Source organism: Scyliorhinus torazame, chromosome 26 (assembly GCF_047496885.1).
Source record: "Scyliorhinus torazame isolate Kashiwa2021f chromosome 26, sScyTor2.1, whole genome shotgun sequence".
Taxonomy (NCBI): domain Eukaryota; kingdom Metazoa; phylum Chordata; class Chondrichthyes; order Carcharhiniformes; family Scyliorhinidae; genus Scyliorhinus; species Scyliorhinus torazame.
The window spans coordinates 26,290,239-26,309,085 of NC_092732.1; the positions used below are offsets into that span (position 1 = coordinate 26,290,239).

Here is an 18,847-nt window from a genome sequence, read left to right on the forward strand (position 1 = left end):
GAGCGCCGCACTGTGGGAGGGTCAGTACTGAGGGAGCGCTGGACTGTCGGAGGGTCAGTACTGAGGGAGCGCCGCACTGTGGGAGGGTCAGTACTGAGGGAGCGCCGCACTGTGGGAGGGTCAGTGCTGAGGGAGCGCCGCACTGTGGGAGGGTCAGTACTGAGGGAGCGCTGGACTGTCGGAGGGTCAGTACTGAGGGAGTGCCGCACTGTGGGAGGGTCAGTACTGAGGGAGCACCGCACTGTGGGAGGGTCAGTACTGAGGGAGCGCCGCACTGTGGGAGGGTCAGTACTGAGGGAGCGCCGCACTGTGGGAGGGTCAGTACTGAGGGAGCGCCGCACTGTGGGAGGGTCAGTACTGAGGGAGCGCTGGACTGTCGGAGGGTCAGTACTGAGGGAGTGCCGCACTGTGGGAGGGTCAGTACTGAGGGAGCGCCGCACTGTGGGAGGGTCAGTGCTGAGGGAGCGCCGCACTGTCGGAGGGTCAGTACTGAGGGAGCGCCGCATTGTCGGAGGGTCAGTACTGAGGGAGCGCCGCACTGTGGGAGGGTCAGTACTGACGGAGCGCCGCACTGTGGGAGGGTCAGTACTGAGGGTGCGCCGCACTGTGGGAGGGTCAGTACTGACGGAGCGCCGCACTGTGGGAGGGTCAGTACTGAGGGTGCGCCGCACTGTGGGAGGGTCAGTGCTGAGGGAGCACCGCACTGTGGGAGGGTCAGTGCTGAGGGAGCGCCGCACTGTGGGAGGGTCAGTACTGAGGGAGCGCCGCACTGTGGGAGGGTCAGTACTGAGGGAGCTACCCTTTGTCGGAGGGTCAGTGCTGAGGGAGCACCACACTGTCGGAGTGTCAGTGCTGAGGGAGCTCAGCACTGTCGGACTATCAGTACTGAGGGAGCGCCGCACTGTGGGAGGGTCAGTGCTGAGGGAGCGCCGCACTGTGGGAGGGTCAGTGCTGAGGGAGCGCCGCACTGTGGGAGGGTCAGTACTGGGGGAGTGCCGCGCTGTCAGAGGGTCAGTACTGAGGGAGCTCCGCACTGTGGGAGGGTCAGTACTGAGGGAGCGCCGCACTGTGGGAGGGTCAGTACTGCGGGAGTGCCGCACTGTGGGAGGGTCAGTGCTGAGGGAGCGCCGCACTGTGGGAGGGTCAGTACTGAGGGAGCTCCGCACTGTGGGAGGGTCAGTACTGAGGGAGCACCGCACTGTGGGAGGGTCAGTACTGAGGGAGCTCCCCTTTGTCGGAGGGTCAGTGCTGAGGGAGCACCACACTGTCGGAGTGTCAGTGCTGAGGGAGCTCAGCACTGTCGGACTATCATAGAACATAGAACAATACAGCGCAGTACAGGCCCTTCGGCCCACGATGTTGCACCGAAACAAAAGCCATCTAACCTACACTATGCCATTATCATCCATATGTTCATCCAATAAACTTTTAAATGCCCTCAATGTTGGCGAGTTCACTACTGTAGCAGGTAGGGCATTCCACGGCCTCACTACTCTTTGCGGAAAGAACCTACCTCTGACCTCTGTCCTATATCTATTACCCCTCAGTTTAAAGTTATGTCCCCTCGTGCCAGCCATATCCATCCGCGGGAGAAGGCTCTCACTGTCCACCCTATCCAACCCCCTGATCATTTTGTATGCCTCTATTAAGTCTCCTCTTAACCTTCTTCTCTCCAACGAAATCAACCTCAAGTCCGTCAGCCTTTCCTCATAAGATTTTCCCTCCATACCAGGCAACATCCTGGTAAATCTCCTCTGCACCCGCTCCAAAGCCTCCACGTCCTTCCTATAATGCGGTGACCAGAACTGTACGCAATACTCCAAATGCGGCCGGACCAGAGTTCTGTACAGCTGCAACATGACCTCCCGACTATCAGTACTGAGGGAGCGCCGCACTGTGGGAGGGTCAGTGCTGAGGGAGCGCCGCACTGTGGGAGGGTCAGTACTGAGGGAGCGCCGCACTGTGGGAGGGTCAGTACTGAGGGAGCTCCCCTTTGTCGGAGGGTCAGTGCTGAGGGAGCACCACACTGTCGGAGTGTCAGTGCTGAGGGAGCTCAGCACTGTCGGACTATCAGTACTGAGGGAGCGCTGCACTGTGGGAGGGTCAGTGCTGAGGGAGCGCCGCACTGTGGGAGGGTCAGTACTGGGGGAGTGCCGCGCTGTCAGAGGGTCAGTACTGAGGGAGCTCCGCACGGTGGGAGGGTCAGTACTGAGGGAGCGCCGCACTGTGGGAGGGTCAGTACTGCGGGAGTGCCGCACTGTGGGAGGGTCAGTGCTGAGGGAGCGCCGCACTGTGGGAGGGTCAGTACTGAGGGAGCGCCGCACTGTGGGAGGGTCAGTACTGAGGGAGCGCCGCACTGTGGGAGGGTCAGTGCTGAGGGAGCACCGCACTGTGGGAGGGTAAGTACTGAGGGAGCGCCGCACTGTGGGAGGGTCAGTACTGAGGGAGCGCCGCACTGTGGGAGGGTCAGTGCTGAGGGAGCGCCGCACTATGGGAGGGTCAGTGCTGAGGGAGCGCCGCACTATGGGAGGGTCAGTACTGAGGGAGCGCCGCACTGTGGGAGGGTCAGTGCTGTGGGAGCGCCGCACTGTCGGAGGGTCAATACTGAGGGAGTTCCCCTTTGTCGGAGGGTCAGTGCTGAGGGAGCACCACACTGTCGGAGTGTCAGTGCTGAGGGAGCTCCGCACTGTCGGAGTATCAGTACTGAGGGAGCGCTGCACTGTGGGAGGGTCAGTGCTGAGGGAGCGCCGCACTGTGGGAGGGTCAGTACTGAGGGAACGCCGCACTGTGGGAGGGTCAGTACTGGTGGAGCGCCGCACTGTGGGAGGGTCAGTGCTGAGTGAGCGCCGCACTGTGGGAGGGTCAGTACTGAGGGAGCGCCGCACTGTGGGAGGGTCAGTACTGAGGAAGCGCCGCACTGTGGGAGGGTCAGTGCTGAGGGAGCGCCGCACTGTGGGAGGGTCAGTGCTGAGGGAGCGCCGCACTGTGGGAGGGTCAGTACTGAGGGAGCGCCGCACTGTGGGAGGATCAGTGCTCAGGGAGCACCGCAATGTGGGAGGGTCAGTACTGAGGGAGCGCCGCACTGTGGGAGGGTCAGTGCTGAGGGAGCGCCGCACTGTTGGAGGGTCAGTACTGAGGGAGCGCCGCACTGTGGGAGGGTCAGTGCTGAGGGAGCGCCGCACTGTGGGAGGGTCAGTACTGAGGGAGCGCCGCACTGTGGGTGGGTCAGTACTGAGGGAGCGCCGCACTGTGGGAGGGTCAGTGCTGAGGGAGCGCCGCACTGTGGGAGGGTCAGTACTGAGGGAGCGCCGCACTGTGGGAGGATCAGTGCTCAGGGTGCACCGCAATGTGGGAGGGTCAGTACTGAGGGAGCGCCGCACTGTGGGAGGGTCAGTGCTGAGGGAGCGCCGCACTGTTGGAGGGTCAGTACTGAGGGAGCGCCGCACTGTGGGAGGGTCAGTGCTGAGGGAGCGCCGCACTGTGGGAGGGTCAGTACTGAGGGAGCGCCGCACTGTGGGTGGGTCAGTACTGAGGGAGCGCCGCACTGTAGGAGGGTCAGTGCTGTGGGAGCGCCGCACTGTCGGAGGGTCAATACTGAGGGAGCTCCCCTTTGTCGGAGGGTCAGTGCTGAGGGAGCACCACACTGTCAGAGGGTCAGTGCTGAGGGAGCTCCGCACTCTCGGAGTATCAGTACTGAGGGAGCGCTGCACTGTGGGAGGGTCAGTGCTGAGGGAGCGCCGCACTGTGGAAGGGTCAGTACTGGGGGAGTGCCGCGCTGTCAGAGGGTCAGTACTGAGGGAGCTCCACACTGTGGGAGGGTCAGTACTGAGGGAGCGCCACACTGTGGGAGGGTCAGTACTGCGGGAGTGCCGCACTCTCGGAGGGTCAGTACTGAGGGAGCGCCGCACTGTGGGAGGGTCAATACTGAGGGAGCGCCGCACTGTGCGAGGGTCAGTACTGGGGGAGCTCCGCACTGTGGGAGGGTCAGTACTGAGGGAGCGCCGCTCTGTGGGAGGGTCAGTACTGGGGGAGCTCCGCACTGTGGGAGGGTGTAGCCACCTGGGTTGGCCAGGTGTATACTGTGGATAATATATGTGCTTTGATTTGAATCTTACTAATTGGTGTGTTGAGTTATTGATCATTACTTGAACTTGAACCTCGTGGCGGTATCATAAAGATACCTGGCGACTCGAGAGCAAAGGTTATAAAACAGAGCAAATTGAACCAACCAAAAGTTAGCAGCATATTACTGGCGACTCTGGTGGGACCCAATCTAGAAGTGGCTTAACCACTCCGGGAGAACCCAAAAAAATTTGAATTAGAGATCCAATTGGGAACAGAACCAAGTGTTCAAGCAGTTCTGATCAATCCTCATAATTCGGAAGTGTGTTAAATGCATGTGTAACTAAGAGGGCGATAAGGTAAACTGTCGGGAGTTTGTATTTCGGAAATTAGCGTAAGCCGTACCCGTAATTACAACACCGCCTTAGCTCCCCTGTTCCAAATTTATAAGAAGCATTCGGATAGGAAAGATGGCAATGCAACGCCTCATGAACCCTGAAGAATTTGCGGTCGCAGAGACCAGCAGCAGGAGAGTAGGACAGTGTCCCGTATGGGAAGGAGAAATCAGGAAGTACCTCAAAGGGAAAGGATGGCCCCTTTGGAGCGAATTCTGTGAAAATGAGGAATCAGGCCCCGGGAGTAATGTAAAAAATGTACAGCACAGGAACAGGCCCTTCGGCCCTCCATGCCCGTGCCGACCATGCTGCCCGACTAAACTACAATCTTCTACACTTCCTGGGTCCGTATCCCTCTATTCCCATCCTATTCATATATTTGTCAAGCTTGGGGAAGAGCTTGGGGAAAGCTCGCAAGCCGATGGCAATAGTGTCCTGCTTGGCACAGTTGCGAGGCACAGAGGAGGTCGTTAGGACGCTCCAGAAAGAAAGAGAGAGAAGGCATACATTGAATGAGCAAGGTTGATGTTGGTGAGGTAGAAGGAGAGAATGTAGAGTTAAGGAGGAAGTTGGCAGCAAAAGACGGAGAGGTGGATGATGCCAAGTGGGCACACCAGTCTCGTCTGGCACACTTGAGCAGCTTCCAGTCCCAGTATGAAAAGGCCTATCAGGACACGCAACGTGCAGTCCTGGTACGAGAAGAAACCGAGGAGCAGGTAGAGGCATTGCAGAGGCAGTCTAGCGATCTGAAGGCAGCGTTAAGAGCACTCCATGCTGCCACCACGGAGCAAAGACAAAGCTCATTAGACCACGCAAAGTGCCGGAAGCAGATTGCAGAGCTGCAATCGCTGCTTTCAGTTCAAAAAGGATTCCAGGAAACCTTTGGAGCAAAATTGGATGAGGAAGACGGCCCAATTGGGCAGAGTTGAATGAAACAGCGCAGAGATATGTTCAGGGAACATGTGCGCAGGGAAAGCCCCAGAAGATAAAAGCGCCCCAACCCCCCACCGAGCAGATAGTTCAGTCTCCAATGAACCCAGTCACCACCCACCCATCGGACGATACGGAATTTCTGGACACCACCCCCTTAACAGTGACCCAATTACGGGACCCGTGCGAGAAAATCAAACCGTTCCTCCCCACCTCGGACCCCCACCACTTCTTTGCCAGAGTAAAGCAGCAGGTGACCATGTACGGCCTGGATGAGCGAGAGCACGTGAAGATCACAGTTTTGAGTTTAGACCCTTCGGTCGTAGCAGCCCTTCCCGACCCACAGAATGTACGAGGAGGCACCCTTGCAGAAATGCATACCGCGATCCTGGACGCGATCGGTTATAACAGGGGTGACCGCGTAGATGGCCTCAACAAATGCAGGCAAAAGAAAACCGAGCACGCCACAGCGTTTGCTGGACGCCTGTGGATCCATTTCGCAGCAGTTCTCGGAAACTTAGACCGCGCCCATTTGTCCCCAGACAACATGGCCAAATGGACCCGCACCCTTATCTCCCATGCCACAGAAACAGGACAGAAAGCTTGTACGAGTTATGATCCCTCAGAGGAGGCTCATAATGAGAAATGGGTCATAAAAAGATTGTCCCGCGCCTGGGAGCAGTCTGTACAAAACAAACCCGCAGTTAGGAAACGCGAGGAACAGCAGGCAGAAGCAGACATACACACAGCTAAGGCACACCAGAACCCTGCATGGGTAAATGAAGGCAGGAACAGCCCTCACAAAAGTCACAGGAGTGTTACAACTGTGGACACTTTGTAAGGGAATGCAATGCCCCACGAAAGCCACAGAGAGCCCAGCAGACGGGCACTCTGAGTAAGAATAAGACAGAGCCCATACATAGTGTGAGCACCCGTTCAGATCAGACGGACATGACCGGAACGGACTGACGGTGTTCGGGCTCCCCCAGTTGGGTCTGCGAAACCCTTTGGGATAGGTCCGGACGACCGGTAGTTGCAGCAAAGATACAGGGGCAGCCCATCGAGTTTCTCTGGGACACAGGAGGGTCCCGCACCACAATTAATTCCTCCACCATGTTTCAAAAGGACACGTGGCCCACTACAACCACTACCACCCTCAGCGGCTTTACAGGCCACTCACAGCAGGGACACATCACAGCCCCTGTACCCATTCAAATCGGCACCATCACCACCAAGCACCCCGTGGTTTTAGTCTTTCTGCCCCACACAGCAGAACACATTCTGGGAATCGATTTTATGAATTCCCACAACCTGTCCTTTGATCCAGTCAACCAATGTGTTTGGAGCAAGAGCCCCCGCAACGCTCACAATAGGTGAATACGCAAACAAGATTAGCGCAGTCGGCGAATTTTGGTTTGACCCGACCACAATTAGCAGACAAGCAGGTTAGGGCAGTTCTGCAGGAGCACAGGACAGCATTCGCGACCCACAAGCACGACTGTGGCTGGATGACTGGCTCCATACAAATAACAGGACCTGACCCTAGACCCCCAAAGCAGTACGGATTTCCCCTAGAGGCAGAGGGAGAAATCGCAAAGGTAATCAACAGCTTATTAGAGCAGGGCGTACTTAGATCAGTAGCCTCCACTAATAACGCCCCGATTTGGCCAGTGAGAAAGCCCGATGGATCATGGCGACTGACCATCGATTACCGGGAACTCAACAAAGTCACCCCCGCAGCAGCCCCCACAGTAGCCACAAGTCCCGAGACCATGCTCAAGCAGGGACTCAATTCCCGATACTTTATGGGTTTGGACATCAGTAACGGATTCTGGTCCATTCCATTGGCAAAAGTGTTCCAGTACAAATTTGCCTTCACCTTTAAAGCACAACAGTACACGTGGACATGCCTTCCACAAGGATTCCACAACTCCCCCTCCATTTTCCACCGACAGCTGGCAAATGGATTATCAAAAGTTTCTCGCCCCGAATGTCTGGTCCAGTACGTAGATGACCTACTAATGCAGACACCAAGGAAGAGCACATCGAGCTTCTGGCCGAACTCCTGGAACTCTTACAAGCAATTGGATGTAAAGTTAACCCCCAACAGATTCTGGAAAATAAGGTGATATATAGTGGCTGTTTAGCACAGGGCTAAATCGCTGGCTTTGAAAGCAGACCAAGGCAGGCCAGCAGCACGGTTCGATTCCCGTAACAGCCTCCCCGAACAGGTGCCGGAATGTGGCGACTAGGGGCTTTTCACAGTCACTTCATTTGAAGCCTACTTGTGACAATAAGCGATTTTCACTTCATATATTTGGGTACTATTATCACGCACGGCAAACGCGAGATCGAGCACAAAAGAATTGACTCGATCGCTAAATTGCCCCTTCCCCAGAACGTTTCAGCCCTCCGGTCGTTTTTAGGACTGGTTGGCTACTGCCGAAACCACATTGACGGTTTCGCCAGCAAGGCAGCGCCCCTCTCAGACCTCCTAAAGAAAGGAGCCCCTTGGGAATGGCTTCCACAGCATACGGAGGCTGTGGAATCATTAAAACAGGCACTCATAGCAGCCCCCGCACTACAAGTTCCAGACCCACTTTCCCCTTACGCAATAGAGGTAGCGACCACAGACCACACCCTTTCGGCCGAGCTCCTGCAGGAACGGCACGACCAGCTAAGACCCGTAGCTTACGCCTCCCGGATTTTAGATGCTGTGGAGCAGGGATTCTCAGCCTGTGAGAGGCACCTGCTCGCAGTTTTCTGGGCAGTCCAGTACTTTTCATATATTACCCGACTGAACCCCATCACAATCCTGACCGAACACCCCCCCCCCCACCCAACTTTTACTGGACGGACGACTCAATGACGTTAGTTAGTCAGATTAGAGCAGCCAGATGGACCCTTCTTTTGCAGGGACGGGACATCACTGTTAAACGGACCAAGACCCACACTTTCTTAGCCGACAACCTTCAGTACCCCGGAACCCCCCACGAATGTGAGATTATCTCTCCACACCGCAACACAGGCCCATTTATTGCTAAAACACCCCCCAGAAAGATAGGTAGTTCAACCCAGAGCCCCCAGCACACGGACACGTGGGAGCCCATAAAGATATATGTGGATGGATCTTCCACTATATTAGAAGGGAAGCGCATAACAGGATTTATGTTGAGGACGTGCAGGGACGCGCCCGAGAAGAAATCGCAATAAAACTACCCGGACACTTAGGCGCGCAGGCAGCTGAACTTGCGGCCATCGCATACATAGTGGAACACCCAGATTCCTTCCCCAGCCCAGCAGACATATACTCGGACAGCCTCTATGTCTGTAACAGCCGTACAGAATTCCTGCCCCTGTGGAAAGCAAGAGGATTTGTTTCCGCAGACGGCAAACCCCTCCCTCAGCCCCATTGCTCCGTCATATTTTAGAGACAGCACAGAACAGGACTTTTGGGATCATCAAAGTCCGTAGTCACCATCGTTCCTCCCTCCTGGAAATGTAAAAGCCGACGCACTGGCTAAGGCAGGTTCCAGACGTGGGTATTTTTGGACTCCCCCCGAAAGCGCACCAGTGAATGCAGTTCAGGTCTCGCAGACTAATATCGAGGGTCTAGTGGAGGCCCAGAAGCAGGACGGCAATCTCAGGGAGATTTTAAAAGGAAACTATCCAGCATCCGATGAGAGGTTCAGAAATACACTGACATGACGGTGTGGTGTTAAAGGACACCCTTTGTGTGGTTCCTGAACAGGACAGGAATCAACTGATTTGTTTATTCCATGACGGTCATGGACATCAGGGAATCGATCCCACTACAGCCCACCTCAAGCAGCTCTGCTGGTGGCCGAGTTTAAAGGACGATGTAAATCACTACGTTGAGAATTGTCTTATCTGTGCCCAGAATAATCCGGACAGATATGCCAAAAAGGCTCAGCTCAGTCACACCCGCCCCGTTAATGGCCCCTGGACTAACCTCCAGATTGATTTTATAGCACCATTGCCCCCTTGCAGGAATGGTTATAAGCATGTACTCGTTGTGATAGACACGTTTACAAAATGGGTGGAGGCATTCCCATCCAGAACGAACACGGCAAAAACCACAGCCAAGATTTTGACCCACCACATCTTTACAAGATGGGGACTCCCCCGCAGCATTGAATCCGACCAAAGTTCCCATTTTACGGGACGTGCCATGCAGAACGTCCTCACGATATTTGGCATTACCCAAAAATTCCACATCGCATACCACCCCCAGTCGAGTGGTATCGCGGAGCGAATGAATCGGACCCTAAAATCCACCCTCAGAAAAATGGTCCAGCAGAACAACACCACTTGGGACTCAGTCCTCCCTTTTGCGCTGATGTTTCTGCAAAATACGGTTTCCACATCCACAGGTTACACCCCACACACCCTCATGACCAGACGCCCCATGAAAGGCACAGAATATTTGTTAGGTTTGGACCTGACCAGCCCCGAAGTGACGGCCCTCACACACGAGAACGCGGTCAAACAATTAGTGGCGAATGTTAAAACGGCTCAGGTAGCAGCCGCGGTACGATTAGGCACGAGAAAGAAACAGAGCAAGGCCTGTTTCGATAAGACAGTGCATGCGCCTGAGTTTGAGGTAGGACAGCAAGTCATACTCTCCGTATACAACCCCAGCACATTCCTGTCACCGAACTATTCGGGTCCGTACTCCATTGCGGACAAAGTAAGCCCTTCCGTTTATAAAATAAAGTACCCTAACGGGAAGACCGCGTGGTTCCATATCAACCAGCTGAAGGCATATGGATCACAGTCCAACCACGCACACCACGTCATGCTCGACGCAGCACACCACACCCCGTCCACCGCCAACGTAACCCTACGCTCCCCCAACACGTCCAGCCCAGCCACGGACTCAGCCCCGACTCCACCCCCGAACTATACACTCCGCCCCGGAACGCCCACAGACTGCAGGAGCAGCGACAGCGACTGTGACTCGGACAATAGCCACAGCACGCCTCCCTACTATCCCCATACAACAGGACCGACACCCAGCGAATCTGAGCACGATTCGAGTGATCCCTTCCTGATCACTTTCCTAAACAAACCCCACCACCGACCACCGACCTACAATGACGACCCCGATTCCGTCCCCACAGAACTAGACACCACCTTTTGGCACCGAGATAATTCGTACAGACTCGTCCGGAACGCCGAGAGCGATCCCAAATCACACCATGCAGCCCTATCAGCCCTGATACGTTCGAGAGTTTGGCACCCGGGAGAAGATGACGACTTGGAGTCTGACTCCCAAAACGAGAACCCCTTTGCGACCCTGTTCGCGACCGATAACTGAGGTGTCCAGATGATGGTTTAAAAGGAACCGCTTGGGAGAAAACGGTGTCCTTTCTGATGGAACCTGCAGCATGTTTGATGTTGTTTGTCCCAGTACTGTCAAATGTTGTATGTCAGACCGGAATTCTTTTTCCCCACAGCCCCACGCCACCACCCATCTGACGCCCACTGGCAGTCAGAGAAACTAGTTTGGCCAGACGCTAGTTCAACGGAGGAATCAATACGGCAGCCCCACCACGATGACTACATTTCTTGCCCGTTCTTGTCGGTTGCTCAGGCAGTGGAGAAACGGCGTGAGACCCGCCCTGCCTGGGAACCCCCCCTCTGGTCAGCTACGCCCATGTAGGGCACACACGGCATTGGGCGCCGTCCTACCCGGGGACTCCATCCAAATCTTACCCGTCCCCATACGCACCTCATTTTGGCACTTTTGATTCAAAAAGTTTTGTTTGTTTCAGGCGACCCTTAGGTTGCCAACCCTCTGCTATTTACATCCTCAAACAGTTGGATGGTAAACCGCACAGCCTGCTAGACGGCTCGCACGGGTTCATTATTTGTAAGTGTGTCTTGTCCTGAATATTCGGTTTTTGGAAAAAAAAATGAGGGAGTCACACATAGTGACCAATTATAAAGGGAGAAATTGGCACTACAGGACAGACAGACTATCGTACGAGATGTTAAACAAAGATAGTAACAGACACTATGCTTGTTTCCACAGAAGCTCCAGCGAAGAGAAGTGAAAGAAGGAGAATCATGAGGACATCCTCCGTGTTGCTCATCACCCGAATGAACATTTGGTTGCGCGCGAACACGAACCCCCTGACCTCACCCCCCCCCCCCTGCCGTTAATGTTTCACTTCCCCACAGCACCCAGAGCCCAGTCACCAGCGACACCACACCATCTTGGTGTGACAGGTTTATAACCTGGTACTCGCTGTCCTACTTGATAGAATCCCTATTGGGATTGGCGATACTCTGCTGCATCGTGCAGAGTATTCATCTGAGGAAATGGAGGAGAGCCGACTGCGCTCGCACCCCGGTATATAGGATCAGATCCCCTATTTTCAGTTATGACCAGACCCCCGACCCCCGCGATCTATAATAAAGAGCATTCGTTTGCGATTTGTTGTAAATAAAGAAATGTTCATGAGCAACTGTACAATCCTGAGCTTGACTGCCAAGCTGGAAAATGTGTATAAACTGCTATGATTTTGTGTGTATGGTTTAGGAAGTTAGTGTGGTGAAATATTTGAGTGAGTGTAGTTTATTAAGGATAGTTAGAGGTTCCCATTTTCTTGTTTTGTAATGCATGTCCCTGTTTGACATAGCGCCCCTCAGAATTGTCAGTTAAAAAAAGTCTTGCATAGTTATGGTCAGTGTAGAGGCCATAAAAGAGTGCTCGCCGGGTCAGGGAATGAAAAACAACGCAGTTATGTGATCCTTCACGCTTCGTGTTAGGATCACAAGGAGGGTGTGTAGCCACCTGGGTTGGCCAAGTCCCGATTTAAAATGGAGAACAACAAAGGCTGAAGGGAAATTCAGCCAACACAGGCAGAAACCAGCAGGTGCGAGTTACTGTGTATTAAACTCTGCAAAAGCCCAGACAGCATCGATACAAGCAGCCATCTGCATAATAATGTAGCATCCATCTACATACTAATGAGCGATCCCCGGGAACAATCGAAAAGTTTGGGATAAACAAAGCCAAGACAGACTCCCCGGCGCCAGCAGGAGCCAATACAAAAGAGGTTAACGGACACCTCACGACCGCCCATCGATCAGGGAAACGCTCCAGTACTGGAGAAATCGAACCAAGCGATTGGAACAAAGTCCAATCATTTGAAACCAGGTACGGGGTCCGCCCCGAAAGGCGGGAAGCCCCTGGGGACTATAAAGTTAAGCCCCCAAGTTCAAATCGTTCTTCTTGACCGGGTCACTCAGCAACGCGAACCAACCTTGACCGTGACCGGTGCAGCCGCCGCCGATATCCAGTAAGTCTTACTTCAACGCTCGCTACGAGATAGGCGCCCCTAGCTACCAATCTGTCCCAACTTCGAATCCCGCAGGCTCAGAACCCGAACGAAAGGCCATTTGTCTCCCTGACCTGGTGGGCCAGTTCCAAGTTAAGTATTCGCCTGTTAGCTGTAGAAGTAGCTTAGACTTAGAATTTGTGCATGAGTAGCGATTACTGTGTATAATAAATGTGATTTGATTTGAATCTTACCAATCGGTGTGTTGAGTTATTGATCATTACTTAAACTTTAACCTCGTGGCGGCATCATAAAGATACCTGGCGACTCGAGAGCAAAGGTTATAAAACAGAGCCAATTGAACCAACCAAAAGTTAGCAACAAGGGTCAGTGCTGAGGGAGCGCCGCACTGTCGGAGGGTCAGTGCTAAGGGAGCGCCGCACTGTGGGAGGGTCAGTACTGAGGGAGCGCCGCACTGTCGGAGGGTCAGTACTGAGGGCGTGCCGCACTGTCGGAGGGTCAGTGCTAAGGGAGCGCCGCACTGTGAGAGGGTCAGTACTGAGAGAGCGCCGCACTGTCAGAGGGTCAGTGATGAGGGAGAGCCGCACTGTGGGAGGGTCAGTACTGAGGGAGCGCCGCACTGTCAGAGGATCAGTACTGAGGGAGCACCGCACTGTGAGAGGGTCAGTACTGAGAGAGCGCCGCACTGTCAGAGGGTCAGTGATGAGGGAGAGCCGCACTGTGGGAGGGTCAGTACTGAGGGAGCGCCGCACTGTCAGAGGGTCAGTACTGAGGGAGCCCTGCACTGTCGGAGGGTCAGTACTGAGGGAGCCCCGCACTGTGGGAGGGTCAGTGCTGAGGGAGCCCCGCACTGAGGGAGGGTCAGTTCTGAGGGAGCGCCGCACTGTGGGAGGGTCAGTACTGAGGGAGCGCCGCACTGTGGGAGGGTCAGTGCTGAGGGAGCGCCGCACTGTCAGAGGGTCAGTACTGAGGGAGCGCCGCACTGTGGGAGGGTCAGTGCTGAGGGAGCGCCGCGCTGTGGGAGGGTCAGTACTGAGGGAGTGCCGCACTGTGGGAGGGTCAGTACTGAGGGGGAGCCGCACTGTCGGAGGGTCAGTACTGAGGGAGTGCCGCACTGTCGGAGGGTCAGTGCTGAGGGAGCGCCGCACTGTCAGAGGGTCAGTACTGAGGGAGCGCCGCACTGTGGGAGGGTCAGTGCTGAGGGAGCGCCGCGCTGTGGGAGGGTCAGTACTGAGGGAGCGCCGCGCTGTGGGAGGGTCAGTACTGAGGGAGTGCCGCACTGTCGGAGGGTCAGTGCTGAGGGAGCGCCGCACTGTGGGAGGGTCAGTGCTGAGGGAGCGCCGCGCTGTGGGAGGGTCAGTGCTGAGGGAGCGCCGCGCTGTGGGAGGGTCAGTACTGAGGGAGCGCCGCACTGTGGGAGGGTCAGTACTGAGGGAGTGCTGCACTGTGGGAGGGTAAGGCCAGAGAGAAATCTCCCCGGTGTCCTGGGGCCCAATATTTGTCCCTCAACAACAGGATGAAAAGCAAATGAACATAGAACATAGAACATAGAACATAGAAAATACAGCACAGAACAGGCCCTTCGGCCCACGATGTTGTGCCGAACCTTTGTCCTAGATTAATCATAGATTATCATTGAATCTACAGTGCAGAAGGAGGCCATTCGGCCCCCTGAGTCTGCACCAGCTCTTGGAAAGAGCACCCTACCCAAACTCAACACCTCCACCCAACACCAAGGGCAATTTGGACATTAAGGGCAATTTATCATTGGCCAATTCACTTAACCCGCACATCTTTGGACTATGGGAGGAAACCGGAGCACCCGGAGGAAACCCACGCAGACACGGGGAGGACGTGCAGACTCCGCACAGACAATGACCCAAGCCGAAATCGAACCTGGGACCATGGATCTGTGAAGCAATTGTGCTATCCACAATGCTACCGTGCTGCCCTTAAGAACAAATAAATCTACACTATATAATTTTCCCGTAATCCATGTACCTATCCAACAGCTGCTTGAAGGTCACTAATGTTTCCACTACCTCTCCAGGAGAGGACCTCCTGCTGGTTCCTGGACCGTAGGGCCAGTTGGACGGCCCTCCACACCATCCCATTCTTCCTCTCTACCTCTGGATGTGAGCGCTCGAGGAACGTGATTGCCTTTCCTGAACACCGAGGCGCTGGAGGGTGGTCTCGGAGCGTGCGCGGTGAAGGGAGATGTACACGAGGGGCGCTGGAGGGTGGTCTCGGAGCGTGTGCGCGGTGAAGGGAGATGTACACGAGGGGCGCTGGAGGGTGGTCTCGGAGCGTGTGCGCGGTGAAGGGAGATGTACACGAGGGGCGCTGGAGGGTGGTCTCGGAGCGTGTGCGCGGTGAAGGGAGATGTACACGAGGTCCCTGACCTCCTGTAGGTCCACCTTGGTGGAGAATCTGGAGGTAATGCCATCGACAAGTCCCGCAATCAGCTCAGCCATCTGGAACCTGCCGGAAGGAAATGGAGACTCGTCAGACATGGCGGGGCTGCATTGCAACAACAACTTACATTGATATAGCACCCTCAACATTGTAATGTCCCATCCTGCTTCAGCATTTCTCTCTCCTTCTCTCACTGCCTTTCTCACTTTCTGTCTCTCGCTCACTCTCTCTTTCTCTCCCTCACTTTCTCTCTCACTCTTGATGCACTATCAATTACGACGAGACAAGAGTAGTCGAGGCTTTATTACACAGAGATGTGTGGCCTCCAGCTGCTGACGAAATGGCTGCTGTTCGGAGAGCACACACATTTATACTCCACCTACTGGGCGGAGCCAGCAGGCAGGGACTACCAACGTACCTGTAGTACAGGTCATACCATACATCACCTAATAGAGGTGCAACAGTGGTTTACCACATTCACCCCCTGTTAAAATTGTGTCCGGCGGGGGTGGTGGAGAACTATATACAACAAATGTTTTTTTTTAAATATTTACAATCTTTGACAGAGGGAGAAAAAAATGTCTTTTGAAGTCCAGTAGATCAGTTAAAGGTTTAACCTGTCTGGGGCCTTGATGTGCCGCTGGGAGTCATCCTCGGGCGTGGGCAGGGGGAGGATGGATGGTCCTGGGGGGCTTGCTGCTGGGAGCACCAGGGGAGGGGAGGGTGGTGCCGTGCCGGGGGGGGGTGTGTGTGTCGAACCTGCTGGTGCCAGGTCCCTGCGGGAGACAGTATCCTGGCGGCCGTCGGGGTACGCTACGTAGGCGTACTGGGGGTTTGCGTGGAGCAAGTGTGCCCCCTCCACCAACGGGCCCGCCTTGTGGAGTCGGACGTGCCTACGGAGCAGGACTGGACCTGAAGCTGCGAGCCAAGTCGGGAGCGACACCCCGGTGGACTTCCTGGGGAAGGCAAAAAGGCGCGTGTTGTTAGTGGCGGTGCACGGTAGTGACCGAATGGAGTGTAGTGCATCAGAGAGGACCTCCTGCTGGTTCCTGGACTGTAGGGCCAGTTGGACGGCCCTCCACACCATCCCATTCTTCCTCTCTACCCCGTTTCCCCGGGGGTTGTAGCTGGTCGTCCTGCTGGAGGCGATACCCCTGCTGAGCAGGAACTGACGCAGCTCATCGCTCATGAAGCGGACAAGGCCCGCCCACTCATTCAGTCCACCCACTTCCCCCTCGCGGCCGAGGCACAACACGCTTTCGCCCGCATCAGAGCAGACATCGCCAAGGCCGGGATGCGCGCAGTGGACGAGTCACTGCCTCTTCGTCCTCTTGTGCGGAAAAGGGGAGGGGGGGACTGGTGGGGTCAATATTGGCGGCGCGGTGGGAAGTGGGGTGGGGGGCGCATTGCTGGGGGGGGGGGGTGTTGGGGTGGAACCTGACGGTGCCAGGTCCCTGAGTGAGACGGTACCTTGGCGGCCGTCGGGGAACTCCACGTCGGCATATTGAGGGTTGGCGTGGAGCAGGAGGACCCTGTCCACCAAGGGGTCCGCCTTGTGGAGTCGGACGTTTCTGAGGCATGAAGGGTGCGGGAAAAGAATGCCACGGGCCTGCCTGTCTGGTTTAGAGTGGCGGCAAGGGCGACGTCTGATGTGTCCCTTTCCACTGCTCCCGGAGTTCCCCGATGACTGGCCAGTATCAGCACTGCCACCACCGCCATCGGTGCCAACTCCACCACCGCCAGCACCGACTTCGCCGCCACCGTTACGCCGCTCCCAACGAAGCACCAAAGCACCGGACCGGCTGAACCTTTTGACGGACTCCGGACCGTCAACATGGACTTTTCTTTCCCGACCACTGTACATAATTCCACTAACTGTATATAGTTTCACGTCACCCTCGCCGGACTCATTTGTAACAGGGGGTGAATGTGGTGAACCGCTGTAATAGGAGATGTTAGGTAGGACCTGCACTACAGGTTCGCCGGTAGCTCCTGCCGGCTGGCTCCGCCCACGGAGAACTGTATAAATATGCATGACCTCCAGTGCCCTGCCATTTCGCCAGCTGCAGCAGGAGGCCACGCATCTGACTGTAATAAAGCCACAGTTGTCCCCAACCTTAGTCTTTGTGCAATTGATGGTGCATCATGCTTCAAAACAAGCTAGCCAAGGTTGGAAGTCCTTTTTGCCGTTGTCTGCTTGAGGATGCAGCTGCTGGTGATCCGGATTGATGCGGAGATCCACCTCTGAAAATCTCTGTGTAATAAATTGATGCACTATCAATTACGACGAGGCGAGAGTAGAGAGTAATCGAGGCTTTATTACACCGAGATGTGTGGCCTCCTACAGCTGCTGCCGAAATGGCTGCTGTTCGGAGAGCACACACATTTATACTCCGCCTACTGGGCGGAGCCAGCAGGCAGGGATCTACCCCCGTACCTGTAGTACAGGGGCCTTACCGTAATACCCATATATACAATATAATACAACAGTGGTGACTACCACAACTCTCTCTTGCTTTCTCACTTGCTCCTGTGTGTCTCTCTCTCTCTCTCTGTCACTCTCTGTCACTCTCTCTCTGTCTCTCTGTCTCAGTCTCTTACTCTCTCTGTGTGTGTCTCTCTCTCTCTCAGTCTCTCTCTCTCTCTCTCTCAGTCTCTCTGTCTGTCTCAGTCTGTCTCTCTCTCTCTGTCTGTCTCTCTCTCTCTCTCTCTCTCTCTCTGTCTCTCTCTCTCGGTCTCTCAGTCTCTTACTCTCTCTCGGTCTCTCTCTCTCTCAGTCTCTCTCTCTGTCTGTCTCTCTCTCTCTCTCTCTCTCTCTCTATGTCTCTCTCTCTGTCTCTCAGTCTCTCTCTCTCTGTCTCTCAGTCTCTTACTCTCTCTCTGTCTCTCTCTCTCTCTATGTCTCTCTCTCTCTGTCTCAGTCTCTCTCAGTCTCTCTTTCTCTCTGTCTCTCTCTCTCTCTCTTTCTCTCTCTGTCTCTCTCTCTCTCTCTCTCTCTCTGTCTCTCTCTGTCTCTCTCTCTGTCTCTTACTCTCTCTCAGTCTCTCTCTCTGTCTCTCTCTCTCTCTCCCAGTCTCTCTCTCTCTCCCAGTCTCTCTCTCTCTCCCAGTCTCTCGCTCTCTCCCAGTCTCTCGCTCTCTCAGTCTCTGTCTCTCTCTCTCAGTCTCTGTCGCTCTCTCTCTCTCAGTCTCTGTCTCTCTCTCTCTCAGTCTCTCTCTCAGTCTCTCTCTCAGTCTCTCTCTCAGTCTCTCTCTGTCTCTCTCTCCGTTTAGGGGCTGTTTAGCACAGGGCTAAATCGCTGGCTTTGAAAGCAGACCAAGGCAGGCCAGCAGCACGGTTCAATTCCCGTACCAGCCTCCCCGAACAGGCGCCGGAATGTGGCGACTAGGGGCTTTTCACAGTAACTTCATTTGAAGCCTACTTGTGACAATAAGCGATTTTCATTTCATTCATTCTCTCTGTCTCTCTCTCTCTCTTACTCTCTCACTCTCTATCTGTCTCTCTGTCAGTCGGTCTCTCTCTCTCTCCCACTCTCTGCCTCTCTGTCAGTCTCTCTCTCTCTCTCTGTCTCTGTCTCTCTCTTTCTCTCTCTCACTCTCTCTGTCTCTCTCTCCCAGTCTCTGTCTCTCTCTCTGCCTTTCGCTCTCTCTTGCTCTCCCTTTTGCTCCCTTTCTCACTCTCTCTCGCTCACTCTCTCTCTCCTGCTGTCTCTCT

General features: G+C 55.0%; 1 protein-coding gene across 2 annotated transcripts in view; it reads right to left on the minus strand.

The window, feature by feature from the left end:
* Nucleotides 1-18,847, minus strand: part of LOC140403074 (aminopeptidase N-like) — an 85,449-nt gene that overhangs the window by 42,793 nt on the left and 23,809 nt on the right. For both annotated transcript variants that reach the window (XM_072490728.1, XM_072490726.1), the window contains exon 3: nt 15,121-15,199. In XM_072490728.1, the coding sequence (XP_072346829.1) occupies nt 15,121-15,199 (79 nt within the window). The remainder of the gene's footprint in view (nt 1-15,120; nt 15,200-18,847) is intronic.